This window comes from Gekko japonicus, unplaced genomic scaffold (assembly GCF_001447785.1).
Source record: "Gekko japonicus isolate JY-2015 unplaced genomic scaffold, Gekko_japonicus_V1.1 scaffold474, whole genome shotgun sequence".
In the NCBI taxonomy this organism is placed as follows: Eukaryota; Metazoa; Chordata; class Lepidosauria; order Squamata; family Gekkonidae; genus Gekko; species Gekko japonicus.
The window spans coordinates 589,854-604,717 of NW_015177020.1; the positions used below are offsets into that span (position 1 = coordinate 589,854).

A 14,864-nucleotide genomic window follows, 5' to 3' on the forward strand; every position below is an offset into this window, starting at 1 on the left:
TTTACTAGAAGTAGAAAAGAGTACGAGTCCAGTAGCACCTGTGGCAGGGGGTGAGCTTTTGTGAGTCACTGCTCACTTCTTCAGGTATGTACTTCAGATATGTACTAAGAACAAAGCTTGAGTGCAGTGGCACCTCAAAGACCAACAAAGTTTTATGCTGGGTATAAGCTTTCATGTGCAGGCACACTTCTTCAGATACATTGAAATGGAAATCACCAATAACCATTACATATAGGTGGAGGGTGGGGCGAGTGTCACCAGGAAGGGCTAATTAGAGTCAAGACGCATCAGTCACCAGTTGTGCTTTTCACACAGGGCAGAAATGGTGGTGCCTGAGTTCCTCGAACTGTTCAAGGAGAGAGCAACAGCACCTTTCTTCGTTTTCCAGGTAAATGAAAGTTAGACGAGACCTTTCCCTTGGTGAGTTCTTCTGCTTCTGAAACACACAGTCTGTTATCCACACAATCCATCACCATACACAGCTGTCCACCTCACACGGACTTGTGCCTTGTGCAGGCAGAGAAGTTGGGGATATAGCAAGTCCCTGAACTGCCAGTTGCTTCTAGGTCAAGGCAGGGGAGCAAGGCCCTCTGGGAGATGCGGTTCTGAGTTGTCTTGTTGCTTGTGTTCTCTTATCTAGCAGAAATTCACCGTAAGGGATCTTTAAATAAATGGATGATTCCTGTTGACAAAGTCCACTTTTATACTGGCATATAAGTAAAGATACAGTAATCTAAATACAAAATCACGCAGAGTAAAATTAAAATTGCAAAGTAACATCAGAGAGTTGACATCGTAATAAAACCTAATTCATAATATCACTTATCAGGCCGTAGGGCCATGGCACTGCAGAGAAACTTTGCTACTCTTTCAGTTATTTCTGTATCTGGATTATCGAGCGAGAAAGGGAGCTTAAAATCATCTGGGGTCTCTAAAAATTGGCCTAATATGGGATATAGAAGATCCCGACGGGATGCCAAATAGAGAGGGCACTGGAGGAGGACATGGGCAACAGTTTCAACACAGTCCTTCATACAAGGACAGCACCTGCTAGGATAGGGGATCCCTTGGAATTGACCAGATAAGATAGCTGAAGGAAGGACATTAAATCTAGCCTGTTGACAAAGTGAAGCGCGCTTGCAGCGAAAATATTTTACACAGCCCTGATCCTCAGATCAAATGACACCTTGCAGGAATTAAGCAGGTAATCTCTTAGCCATCTATTCAGGCTCCTTCTTACCAAGCAGACTGGTTATGAGCCAGTGTGCTGTAGTGGTCAGAGTGTCTAACGAGGATCTGGGAGTCCCCGCTCTGCCATGGAAGCTCCCTGGGTGCCCTTGGGACAGTCCCTCTCCTATCAGTCGGATCTACTTCGCAGGGTTGTTGTGATGATAAAATGGAGGCGGGGTGCCAGTCAGAACCCCTTGGAGGAAGTGGTGGGATAGACATACACTAAATAAAGAGAAGGCATAGAATCATAGAATCCCAGAGTTGGAAGGGGCCCTACAGGCCGTCGGGTCCAACCCCCTGCTCAATGGCAGGATCAGCCTAGAGCATCCCTGACAAGTGTTTGTCCAGCCGCTGCTTAAAGACTGCCAGGAAGGAGGAGCTCACCACTTCCTGAGGGGGTTTTCCTAACCCTTCCCACCCTTAATTTAAACCCATTCTTGCGAGTCCTCTCCTCTGCTGCCCACAGGAACAGCTCCCTGCCCTCCTCTAAGAAGTGACAGCCCTTCAGATACTTCAAGAGAGGCATCATGTCCCCCCTCAGCTTCCTCCAGGCTAAACGTTCCCAAGTCCCTCAGCCTTTCCTCGTAGAGCTTGGTCTCCAGGCTCCCGATCATGTTCTGTACGGGAGAAGTGATCGGATCTTGTTGAGGCCACCTCATGGTGAAGTGGGGTCTTCCCAGGTTATGCTTTTAACCTTAGCACATGACGCCAGCCCTATGCTATAGGTGCCAAAATGGCTATCCCCTGAGATTGCCGACAAAATGGATTTATGTAGTTCATTTTTCACACCACCCTTCCTCCAAGGCACCCAGGGTGGTATAGTTCTCCTCCCTTTTATTCTCATGACGACTCTGGCATGGGGGTTTCGCTGAGAGTGGGCCTAAGGTCACTGGGCTTCTGGGCTGACCAGGGATCTGAACCCAGGTCCCTCCGCTCCTCGCATCAGCACTGGAGTAGTTTGTCTTTGTTTCCCGCAGGTATTCTGCGTCGGGTTATGGTGCCTGGACGAGTACTGGTATTACAGCGTCTTCACCCTCTCCATGCTGGTGGCCTTCGAAGCATCTCTCGTCCAGCAGCAAATGAGAAACATGTCGGAGATCCGGAAGATGGGCAACAAACCCTACATGATCCAAGTAAGTGCGCCGTAGAAAGCAGCGAGACTGTAATGACGCTTCCTGCGGCTGCCGGCTGCCCATTCTGATGACACGTCTGAGTTCCAGAACCTTGGGAGGCCCTGTTGCTGGGGGTGATGCTGTCAACAGAGAGCTGCTGACCCCCAAGTGGGAAGGAGGAAGTAAAGACGGGTTGGAGGGTGAGAATACCTGGGAAGAAGAGGTGGGGGGGGTGAACCCAAGGGAGCAGGCAGGACTTCGAGGTCAGTCTTGAGCTGAAAGGAGAGGAATCCCTCAGTGACTTGGCTGTTTCGTCTCCCAGGGGGTTTGCTGTTAACTACAGCTCCAGGGCCTTGGGGGTCCTTCCCTGGCTGCCGGCACCCCATGCCCCCACTGGCTTCCCCTGATCTCCCATCCCCCCCCCCACCCGCTTCCCCTGATCTTTGACAGCCGGTCGTCCCTGCGAGCCGTCCCTGTAGCCGCCACTTCCCAAGAGTGTCCTGGTGCTGTGCTCTTGCATCAAACAAGGAAATAGTGATCTGTGTGAAAAGGACGCTAACACTGGTTCAATAAAGACCAAAGCATTGATGCAAATACAATCATAGAAGCACAATCAAGTCCAGTGATTATGGAAGGAAATGTGATGTAAAGCCTTGAGCTTTTTCTAAGATGTGCTGTCAATAACTGCCCATTCATGAGATGTGTTGCTGTAACTCACAAGAGTGCATATAACCTATTTGAAGATATATTGTTTCAGTAACTGAGGAAGTTCTTTGAAACGGAGTTCTTAATATCTGGATTCTTCGTTTATCATTCTTCATACGTCTTCATCTCAAGAGGAAACTTTTCTACTTCTGTGATTGTATTTGTATCAATGCTTTGGTCTTTACGGAACCAGTGTTAGCGTCTTTTTCGCACAGATCACTATTCCCTTGTATACCTACACTGTGTGTTCCTCTTTGGTTGCTGTTAGCGTTCTCACAGCACGGCACCGTACCCAGGGAAGCTGAGGGCAGCCCCGCTTGCTTGCACATAGCGGTGCATCAGTTGGCAACTTTGTTCAGCTGGTAGCCTGCATTGCCCGGCCAGGTGAGGAGAGATTTGCATGACCTTCCACAGATGATTAGAGGTCTGGGAGAGCAAGGGAGCATGGGAAAATCTTCGTCGCCATTGGGACGGGTAGTGCAGACGACCAGTTGGCCTTGTATGTGTGCAGTTCTGTATAGAAGCAACTGCTTGGTATGCGGTCCTCTGTGTTCAGCACAGGGAACTCCTCCTTGCTAACTAAGGGGAAGTGTCTGTGGCTCAGTGGTAGAGCCTCTGCTTTGCATGCAGAAGGTCCCAGGTTCAGTCCCCAGCATCTCCAGTTAAAAGGGTCTGGTAGGAGGTGATGTGAAAGACCTCTGCCTGAGACCCTGGAGAGCCGCTGCCAGTCTTGAGTAGGCAGTACTGACCTTGATGGACCAATGGCACTGATTCAGTACAAGGCAGCTTCAGATGTTCATTTGTGTTCACCTTAGAGCTGAGAGGTGGGCCACAGCCCTTTAACCTTTTAAAGGGACACTGCTTTCTATGAAGGTGGACCTTGCCACCCCGCACTCCAGAGGCCAGGTCTGGTCCCAAAGAAAATAATGCCCCTTTAAAATTTAAAGGCCCAACGTTCCATTGGAGATCCATTGCCATTGCCGTCTCCCTGATACGACTGCCAATTCCAATGTTAACGGGAGTGGTAATGTCGGAACGGAGGTTGCCTGAGTTGCTAGAGTGTAACCATTGACTTGCCGGGACCTGGATAGCCCTGACTAACCCAACCTTGTCAGGTCTCAGAAGCTGAGCAGAGTCAGCCCTGCTTAGTACGTGGGTGGGAGACCACCAAGGAAGTCCAGGGTTGCTAGGCAGAAGCTTCAGGTTGTGTGTGGGGGGGGGGAGCTTGTGGGCTCCCTCCACCTCCTCCTGCCATCCTGCTCTACCTGGAGTGGGCTGTCAAATGTCTCCACCCCTGCACCTTTTGAAGAAGCTATGGCAAGCCAGGCCTGACTTGGATAGCCCAGGTCAGCCCAATCTTGTCACATCTCAGAAGCTAAGCAGGGTCAGCCCTGGTCAGTATTTGGATGGGAGACCACAAAGGTAGGCCAATGTTGCTACACAGAGGCAGGCCATGGCAAGCCACCTCTGTTCATCTCTCTGTGGGGTCACCATAAATTGGCTTTAATGGCATAAAAACAGCTCTGACTTGGCATTTGTTACATACCTTTGGTGGCAGGGTATAAACCTTTGTGAGGCACTGCTCTCTTCTGAAGGAGTGAGCAGTGACTCCCAAAAGTTTATCCCCCGCCACGGATTTTGTTAGTCTTTAAGGTGCTCCTGGGCTCTTGCTCTCCTCTACTGCTACGGACAGACTAATGCAGCTACCCGTCTTGATCTACCTCCAGTGGGTGATGGTTCCTGTTTAGGAGCCCTTTGGGGAGAGTTGGCGTGGGGGGTAATGAAGGGACAGAATGGGCTTATTTTCCAGTACCATTCTGTGTAGGATCTTAAGCACCTCTCCTCTCCTCTGTTCCCCCCACCACCACCATGTTGCAGGTTTACAGGAACAGGAAGTGGCGGCCAATTTCCAGCGATGAGATCATTCCTGGGGACATCGTGTCAGTCGGTACCAGATTTTGCTGTCTTGCTGCTGTGACTAAGAACGTTGTTGAGCTGCTTTTACTGGCAGTGGATCGAAACTGAAGTGCTCCTCATTTCCTGTCTCCAGACATCCCTAAATACCAGTCAGGCAGCTGAGAGTTAGGGAAGTGCTGACCTGATGCCTGCGTGGCCAGATCTATCAACTGTCCCAAATGCCTGGTTTGGGTAACAGGAGTCTGAAATTGAAAAAAATCCCACCTCCTCCTAACTAGAGATCGTTTAAGGACAGAAGCCAAAGAGTCTGCAGGCGAGACAGGACCACGTGTCTGTCTTGATGGCTTCCCTTATTTTGCCAAAGGGAATACAGAACGCACTGTGTATTCTGTTTAAGGTGATGTCCCTGCAAAACAAAGGTTGCCATATTGACCCCCACCCATGCTGGTCAACAAGGAGGCGGTGGGGCATTTAGCCCAGGGCTGGCGTCAGCATACCTTGACATGGGGCGGCTGTCAGGGCCAAGGGCTTCTGGGGGGGGGGGCTCACTGGCGTGGACCACGGGTCTCCCCTGCTGCCCTCCCACCCTTCCCCTGCCTGCTTGCTTGCAAGTGCTCTGCCATCCACACGCCCGGCTGTATGCACTGAGCAGCATCAGCAAGGGACAGACATGTGGGTGGAGCAGGCATGTCCGTGAGTGCAGGTGGTGAGAGGGCTCGTGAGGGTGGGGAAGGACGCACAGGCATGTGGGTCAGTGGCAAGGCCGGCCCCAGCTTATTTTGCACCCTAAGCGAGGATCCCTTCTGGCGCCCCCCCCCCCCCCCCCCGCCCCTCCTAAAAGTAAATGCATTTTAGGAAGAATGAAAAATACAAATAATCAAGAAACTCTCAGAGTACGGGGCTGGGTGCAGTTTGGTGCCCCGAAGGGCCGGCCCGCTCTAGGCGATCACCTAGTTCGCCTAGTGAGTGAGCCGGCCCTGGTCAGTGGGTGGGAAGAGAGGCATCGGAGGGCGGCTTGGTGGTAGGCAGAGGAGCAGATGGGAGCCCTGGACACTCTCAGCCCAGGCCCCTAGCAGTGTTCCCTCTAAGCCGAGTTAGTGTGAACTAGCTCACAGTTTTTTAGCCTCCAGCTCACACGTTTTTCTCTTAGCTCAGGAAGGAGGGCTCCAGATTAAACTAATTTATGCAGTAGCAAAACTACATGCTCACAACTTTAATGCCAGTAGCTCAGAAAGTAGAATTTTTGCTCACAAGACTCCACAGTTTAGAGGGAACATTGGCCCCTAGATATCTGGAACAGGCCCCAACTTAGCCCATAACTCTGGTAAGCATCGTATTGCCAAGAAAGGTGTGGTTTGGGAAGCAGTCTGCCTCCGGCAGAAGGTCCCAGATTTGATCCCCAGCACCTCTGGGGCCAGTATCAAGTAGCAGGTGATGTGAAAGACCTCTGCCTGACCAGCATTCCCTCTAAGCTGTGCACGTGAGCGGCTGCTCATTAACACCGGAAGTAGTCTGGAGCTTGCACTGCCCATTGCCCATCAGGGCTCTTTTTGTAGCAGGTACTCATTTGCATATTAAGTGACACGCCTCTAATGTAGCCAACCCTCCAAGAGCTTACAGTAGCTCCTGTAAGAAGAGCTCTGTAAGCTCTTAGAGGATTGGCTACATTAGGGGGCGTGGCCTAATATGCAAAGGAGTTCCTGCTACAAAAAGAGCCCTGCGGGGGGCGGAGGGAGGCGGCGGGCGGCGGGGTGCAATTACAAAACAAGGAATAAAGAGGGAATCCCGGAAATGAGCTACCAAAAAAAATCATGCCGTGAAAACTTTCTAATTATAAATTCATATCTTATTGTAATTAATAAATGCAGGTTATACAACAATTTTGTTTATATTGATTACTAATACTTATACAGTACTGACACTGAAGGTTCCAATACAAATCTGTAAGACATTCAAACCCGTATCTGGCAACCAGTCATCGTAAAGTGTAGAAAGTGCTACTCCAACATTCAGTTCTAGTGTCCTGTTTTCAGAGGAAATGTAGAAATTCCATGCGAGTCCAGCTGACGGGGGGCTGGCTTGTGAAAAACCCCGTTTCAGGTGTCCTCTTTCATCAAAGCCGGCATCGCTTAAGAATCCATTCATTCAAAATTTGCTCCATTGCTTTCAAAAGGGACTGGAAACAGTGCGCTTGAACTGAATGTTGGAATAGCACATTTTGCACTTTACGATGACTGGTTGCCGGATATTGGTTTGAATGTCTTTACAAATTTGTATTGGAACCTTCAGTCTTAGTGTTATACAAATATTAGTATTAGTAATCAATAAAGGTAAAGGTTCCCTTGCTCGAAAGCCAGTCGAGTCCGACTCTAGGGTTGCGGTGCTCATCTCCGTTTCGAAGCCGAAGAGCCAGCGCTGTCGGAAGACGTTTCCGTGGTCATGTGGCCGGCATGACTAAACACCAAGGCGCACGGAACGCTGTTACCTTCCCTCCGAAGTGGTACCTATTTATCTACTTGCAATGTCTTGCTTTCGAACTGCTAGGTTGGCAGGAGCTGGAACTAGAGATGGGAGCTCACTCCGTCATGCGGCACACTCGGGTCTCGAACTGCTGAACTACCAACCTTCCACAGCCTGCAGTTCAGCGTCTTAACCACTTGAGCCACCGCAGCTCCTAGTAATCAATACCAGTACATAATATAAGATTACAGCAGGTGTATTCAGCTCAGAATGTGAACTGCTCTGCTCAGTCGGGGGGGGGGGGGAGTGGGGGGGATATTGCCTGAGACCCTGGAGATCTGCCGCTGGTCTGAGTAGACAATACCGACCTTAATGGGCCGATGGTCTGATCCAGTTTAAGGCAGCTTCATGTGTTCATGTGTCCTGACCCGGTCCGATCAAACTGGTAGCAACTGGGGTGTGCTGGGGACAAGGCAGTACTTTGGTCCCCCTTGCAAACATCCTCCCCTCTTGCCTTCGGAGAGCTGGTTCTGAACACGCAACTCTCGATTCTAGGTCGGTCTCCCCACGAGAACCTCGTGCCCTGTGACGTGCTGCTGCTCCGGGGGAGGTGCATTGTAGACGAGGCGATGCTGACCGGAGAGTCGGTGCCCCAGATGAAGGTTTGCCCGGCAATTGCTGCCCTTTCTTGAATGTCAGTAGGGTACTTGGAACTCTGCCAGCTGCAGAGATAAGACTGGCCCTGCTTAGAGTGTTTCTAGTCCTAGGGGGGAAATAGGGGGTAAAGGGTGAGAGGAGGAAAAGGTTTAATGGACTCAGGCGGGGAGCAGTTGCAGGTTGAGAGAACTCAAGATGTGGGAGCAGGTAGGGGGAGGGAAAACAGGAAGCCGACTCCAGGCTGGCAGATGCAAGGAATGGCAATAGAGGGAGGCTAGCCAAAAGGTCACATTGGGCATAGGAGGGCTGCCCTTGAATATTGAAGGCTAGATTTCTCAAAACTGATTGGGGGAAACAGCATAGATGCATTATTTGACGCACTGGGAAACATTGTTGTAGCAATGAGACAGGTCCAGTTTGTGGAAGATAGGTTGATCCGTGGCTTTGCCTGTGTTTCCTAAAAGGAGCCTCCATGTTCAGCTGCGATATCCCTCTGAAAAAGGGAGCAGATGAGCCCCATGCCATGCCCACATGAGGCGAATGTGCATAGGTGGGGTGTGTGTGGACAGTTTGGTGTAGTGGTTAAGTGCGCGGACTCTCATCTGGGAGAACCGGGTTTGATTCCCCACTCCTCCCCTTGCACCTGGCTGGATGACCTTGGGCAAGCCATAGTTCTGATAAGAGCTGTTCTTGAAAAAAAGAGCAGTTTCTGTCGAGAGCTCTCTCAGCCCCACCCACCTCACAGGGTGTCTGTTGTGGGGAGGGGAAGGGAAAGGAGTTTGTAGGCCGTTCTGAGACACCTTTAGGTAGTGAAGGGCGGGGTATAAATCCAATCTCCTTCTTCTTCTACATTGCACACATATGTTGTGTGGTCCTTTCAGACCCAGCATGAAGCTCTTCTTAGGGCAACGTTTATACTGTGCTGTTCACTTAGCTGGGTTAACTCTGGCTGAGCTTGAGATGTGTTGTTCCCAGCTGGATGATCCTAAATGGTACAAGGCAGGGCTGGATCATTCCATGGGTAATGGATCAATCTCCCTACTCCCTTCATCACACTTCCTTGTCTGCATTCTTCAGGCAACAACAACAACCTTTATTGGCATAGCAAACTAAAGGAAAACAAACAGGAGGCAAAAGGAATCCTGATACATATCTCTCCTTTTAGAAGCCAGATACAGAAGATTCGCCACTGTTTCAATAATTACAGCACTTTGGGTGGAGAGCAGATAGAGGGTCTTATCAGATTGGCCTATCAGATCTAGTAACAACCGATATAAATACGTAATACAAATGTCAGAGTAATAGGTACAATGCAGAAGAACATGCTCAATACTTTCTATATTTCATTCTTACCACAGTCGCATACCCTTTGCACACATGGAATCTTCTGAAACCTCCCGTGAAGTACTGCAGAAGGCAATACATTAAAGTGTGCTAACATATAAGCTCTTCAGGCATGTCAAGCAAGGGAGGAAACTTGAGCTGGCTTCTTTTAAGCTGCGGCTATCTTCAGTTTTGGAATGACGTATTAAGTTGATGGCACAGTCCCATTAGAGATGTGTACAGCCTCGAAGAGTGTTCCCTCTAAGCTCATTAACACAGGAAGTCCCGCTCAGCAGCAGTCTGCAGCCGACGTGCAGGGTCTCGCACTGTCCATTGCCCATGTTAAGATAACAGCAGTTCTATTCTGCTCACGATATGAAGGGGGGGGGGAGGGAAATTAGAGGGTAACATTGGTCCTAAGTTTCCATCCTACCATCTTCATCCAAGCTGTCTGAAGCCAACCCAACTACAAAAGTTTGGCAGCACTTTCCGAGATATTCAGGCTTCTGACCGTCTCCGTGCAAAACAGTATTTATTTAAAATGTTTTATTGCTGCCTTTCCACCCGATCAGGGTCCCCGAGACAGCACGCATAAAAACATTAAACAGAAACAATTAGAACAATTGAAAACATTTTAAATAATTCAACAAAAACACATAAGCAATACCAGAGGAGGTCCAATATCTATCAGTGGGGGTATGCCAAGTGAAACACAAAGTCTTCCCCCAATGGCAAAGTCGCCAATAGAGGGAGACAGAAAAATCTCCTGGGGGGGGGGGGTTCCAGAGTTTTGGTGCCACAATCGAGGCCATTTCTGGGATCACAACCCCTCAGGGGCCTCAGAGGGCAGGGGCAACCAAAGCTGGCCCTCCAAGGATGCCTGTAGTGTACAGGTAGGTTCATATGGGGACAGGTTAAGGCATGTTAAAGCCGTACAGGGCTTTAAAGGTTAAATCCGACACCTTCAATTGAGCCCAGAAGCAAATTGGAAGGCAGGGGAGATGAAATAAGCCTGGAGTGATATGTCTTCTGCATCGTCTGTTTGGGTTGGGAAAACACACACACACACACACACACACACGGCCACGCCCATAGTCCAAGGCAAACACTTTTTTCACCCTGTAGCGTGACAGCTGAAGTGGCTCTGAGTCTCGTCGTGCCACTGGTGGTACAGTTACAGAAATGGACCCAGAGCTTAAAACTGAAATAGGGGAATCCTTGTCTCTCCCCACGCCCGCCCTGGACTTGTGCACCCCTTATGCTAAGTAGCACTGCGTATACGTGACCCTCTCCTGTGTAGATGAGAATGAAGCGCTTTCATGAATGGCTGTCTGCTCTTCCGCAGGAGCCGATCGAGGAGCTAGACCCGGAGCACGTCTTGGACATGCAGGCAGATTCCCGTCTGCATGTCATTTTTGGCGGAACGAAAGTCGTGCAGCACATCCCACCCCAGAAGGCCAGCACGGGCCTGAAGCGTACGTATCCCTGGATCGGTAGCAGGGAGGGGGATAATCTTCAAGCATCGAAAGCTCTCTCTTGAGGTCTGACGTGAGGATCTTGGGATGGGGAATAAACCATTCCCTGAAGAACGGCGTCGTAGGTGCTTGATTGCTAATGCAAGCATGGCACGTATCAGTGAAGAGTAGGGAAGAGCTAGCATTATCCAGATTTGGGTGTTTGATATGTGCCAAACAATGTTCCCTCTAAGCTGTGGAGTCTTGTGAGCAAAAATTCTACTTTGTGAGCTACTGGCATTAAAGTTGTGAGCGAGCAATTTGGCTGCTGCATCAATGAGTTTGCTCTGGAGCCCTCCTTCCTGAACCAAGACAAAAATGTGTGAGCCAGAGGCTAAAAAACAGTGAGCTAGCTCACACGAACTCAGCTTAGAGGGAACCCTGTAAATCCTTTAAATCCTTTTTCTGAGAAAGGCTCCCAGCTGTGGAAAAGGCCATCGGAACCGAGTTCTGATTGCTGAACTTGAGATCATTCGCAAGTTCAGAACAACTGACCATCTCCCCCCCCCCCCCCCCCCCCCCGGCTGAATAGGGACATCGGATGCTTATCTCACTACAGATGCTAATTTTCTGCCCCCGAGCATTTCCCCTCTGCTCGAATCCAATATGCATTGTGGATGGGCATCCCAAATTCCTCCTTTACAGCACCCCTCCCACCTTTTGACTGAGATATACAAAGACTCAGATCTCTCAATTCCCAGTCATATCTGAGGAAGGGAGCTTTGATTCTTGAAAGCTTATTCCCAGAAAATCTTGTCGGGTCTGTAAGGTGCTACTGGACTCGAATCTGCTTTTACTGTCTCGGAGAGACTTGACGGTGCAGGGATCCGTTTTGGCAGTGATTTCCAGCATCTGTACCTGTTTGGAAACTGCTGCAAAAGTGGAGATTCAGCACCCTGACTGTTTACCCAAACAGACGATAGGATCAGTCTCCCATGGGAAAAAAAATATGAAGGCATAGACCAGATGTACCATGACAAAGTAAGGCAAGTGGAAAACTGGGCACAATCTCGGGAGAGACAGGGACAATGTAATGTCTCGTGAAAGTTCTGCAGTCTACCAGCCCTCTTTGTGTCCTGCGCCATGCAGACTGTGGCTGGCCTCTGCATCTTTCATTCCCTTACCTCTCCCCTTTACCATTCTACGTTTGATGCCCATTTGGCTCTGCTTAGATGTCACGCAAAACCACAGTTTAATTCAACACGGTCTGCTTAGTATGATCTTTTGTAGGTAGTTAAGGGCTGTCCAACCAGAATCTGGGACTTTTGCCTGAGGTTCTATTAACCACAGCTCATCTTAACCATGGTTTCACATGCCACACAAACAGGGACAATCCTGACTTGCTCCCCAGCCATTGGCTTTGCGCCGTCCCCATAGATGCTGGAGCAGCTCAGGACAGAACCCTCGCTCACCTTTCCAGGCCTCTCTGTAACAAAGCAAAGTCCCTGAAGCCGACATCTGTCAAGGCAAGCCAGGATTTGAATGGTAATCTGCTTCCAAGTCCATGGTTTCACCTTCTTTAAAATCAGTCATGAGAGCCCCAAAAGGCTTCCTGGTGGCTGGTGGAGAATTCCTTAAAAGTTATTTAATACCCCACTTTTGTGATTGCTGAAGATTCTCTTCTTCCCCTCCCACCCACGCACAGTATCTGACATGATCTCTACATCCTGGTTCATAGTGCGTAGCTTAACATCTGTCCCTCCCTCCCCTTTCCAGCTGTAGATAATGGCTGTGTGGCGTACGTTCTGAGGACAGGCTTCAATACATCCCAGGTAAGAAGTGATAGAAGGCCATTGCTCTTGCACAAGACGGTGGCATCGTATGTTCAGATGTGTTGGGGGGGGGGTGTTGACCTGATTAGAGACCAGGGAGGGGCGGCGGCTCAGTGGAGGAGCTTCTGCTTTGCATGCAGACGGTCCCAAGTTCAATCCCCGGAGGCTCCAACTAAAAAGAACCAGGTGGAAGGGGAGGTGAAAGACCTCCGTCTGAGACCCTGGAGAGCTGCTGCCAGTCTGAGTAGACAATACTGTAAGGCTGAACCTCTGTCCCAGATTGTGTTTGCCCAGGCCAATTTGAGAAAACACACAAAAGCAGTCCTGTAGAGTTGGAAACCAAAAAATAATTTATTAATTAATAAGGAAGAATACAGATTCAAAGGTTTTGGAACCTTGAATACCCAACAGATTCTTCAAGTGTTACAATGGGTGAAATAAAACAGTTATTGGTTCCATCAAACATTGTCAAATTTCATCACCTATTTCCCATTGGGTTAAGACCGGGGGGGGGGGGGTTGTTCCCAGGCAGAGTTCTTCTTTTCCTAACAGAACAATACACTCTTCTTTCGGAAGCTATGAAGCTGCATGTTGTATCTATATAACTGATATGCGCAGTTGTAGCTGACCAGAACAAGCAAGGTCATGGGTAGCATAACTGTGTATCAGCATTTCAGCCTTCTTCCCAGCATGCATTCAAACAACAGTCACAAATGAACCAAAGTTAATACCTGAATACATTCATGATGTCAGAATCATATGCATTATGGAAGTGCTAAGCACACCTACCAAGTCAAACCTGTTAGGCAGTGGCAGAGTACAAAGTGTTCATAAAATGTGCGTACAACAATACTGACCTTGATGGACACAGGGTCTGATTCACTGTAAAGCAGCGTTGTGTGTGAGCCAAGGATTTGTTGGGGGAGTCCCAAGATCAGCGTGGGATCTGCAGCCCCATCATCAGGGAGCCCTTGATTCTTTGGGGGCTGTGGCTCTCCTTTACACTTGGAGCTTCTGACAAGCCCTGTAAAGCAAGAGATTGAAATGGCTCATGTGTAAGATAGCAAACTTTGTGATCAAGCCCTTGGGAGGGGAACTTTCCTCACTGCGGAGGCCAGCCGTTCCTCCCAGCTGGAAAAGTGAGAAGGAGCTTGACATTCCAGTCTGAAATTTTTCAGGACCCAGTTTGCTGCAGGGAGCTGGTAATAGAAACTTTAGTAGATCTGTCATACCATTGAGCTGAAAAACAGCGGGAGGTAAAATCCGGTCAAGCTGGAGCAGTAAGTGCGCTTAAAATCCTTTTTCTTTTGCGTCCCCGTCCCGTTCCCTAAATTCGGGGGCACTTCCTCACAAGCCCCATTCTTGTGACAAAACTCTCTGAGGTAGGTGTGATGGACAGGTCCAAGTCCTGCCTGTTTCCTAACTGCCAATCCCCTTTAAATCTGATTGGCTGTCACCGACTCACTGAACCTTCCAGTCAGGGCCCTTAGAATCTGGATGGAGTTGAGGAGAGCAAAAAGTGGCCAAACTGCCAGTTTTCCTTCAGACTAGGTTCGGCTGCCAGTGAGGCAGGTTAGGCTTCAAAGGAAGCAGGGCGGTAGGGTATGGTGTCCAGGAAATGCTCACACTTAATGTATCACTGATTAGTCTTCCAAGGTTGAGGTGAGCTTATGGAACAGACTGTGGTCATCTTTTAAAGTATTCTGGTAGCTCAGCTCTGGGATTCTGTAAACTAGGGATCTTCTTCGTGGTCTCTGTGCTTCACACCAATGGGTTTAGTGCGCCTGCGCTGACCCAACCGGTGCCGTAGCAAGCTATGTTTCAAAGGATTTTCGCGCGAGTCCCACTGAGCATGCGCAGGAACCCCAGCACGCATGCCCAGAGGGGACGGGCGCGGAGATCCCGCCAGTTCTCTCTCTACCGCCGCGTTGAAAGGACCTTTTTGCCTTTCCTCCTGACCGGATAGCTATTACTGCCTTCGGGCCTTTACCTTATTTCTTGTTTCTTAGGATCATCCTTTATTTTATTTCTTTACTTCAGTTTACAAAAAAAAAAAAAAAGAAGAAGAAAGAAGAAAAGCGAGAACTTTTGTTTTTCTGAGGGGAATCTCCTCAGGCCTTCGGGCCTCCCCCCCCCTTCCCTCTTCACTTTTCCCCGGCATTTTTCTCTTCCCG

At 49.4% G+C, this 14,864-nt stretch overlaps 1 protein-coding gene across 1 annotated transcript in view; it reads left to right on the top strand.

Annotated features, from left to right (window-relative positions):
- ATP13A1 (ATPase type 13A1) overlaps nt 1-14,864 on the top strand; it is a 54,445-nt gene that overhangs the window by 11,353 nt on the left and 28,228 nt on the right. Inside the window, exons 4-9 of the mRNA XM_015427770.1 lie at nt 316-388; nt 2,208-2,363; nt 4,926-4,995; nt 7,980-8,086; nt 10,750-10,879; nt 12,635-12,690. Coding sequence (XP_015283256.1) covers nt 316-388; nt 2,208-2,363; nt 4,926-4,995; nt 7,980-8,086; nt 10,750-10,879; nt 12,635-12,690 — 592 coding nt within the window. The remainder of the gene's footprint in view (nt 1-315; nt 389-2,207; nt 2,364-4,925; nt 4,996-7,979; nt 8,087-10,749; nt 10,880-12,634; nt 12,691-14,864) is intronic.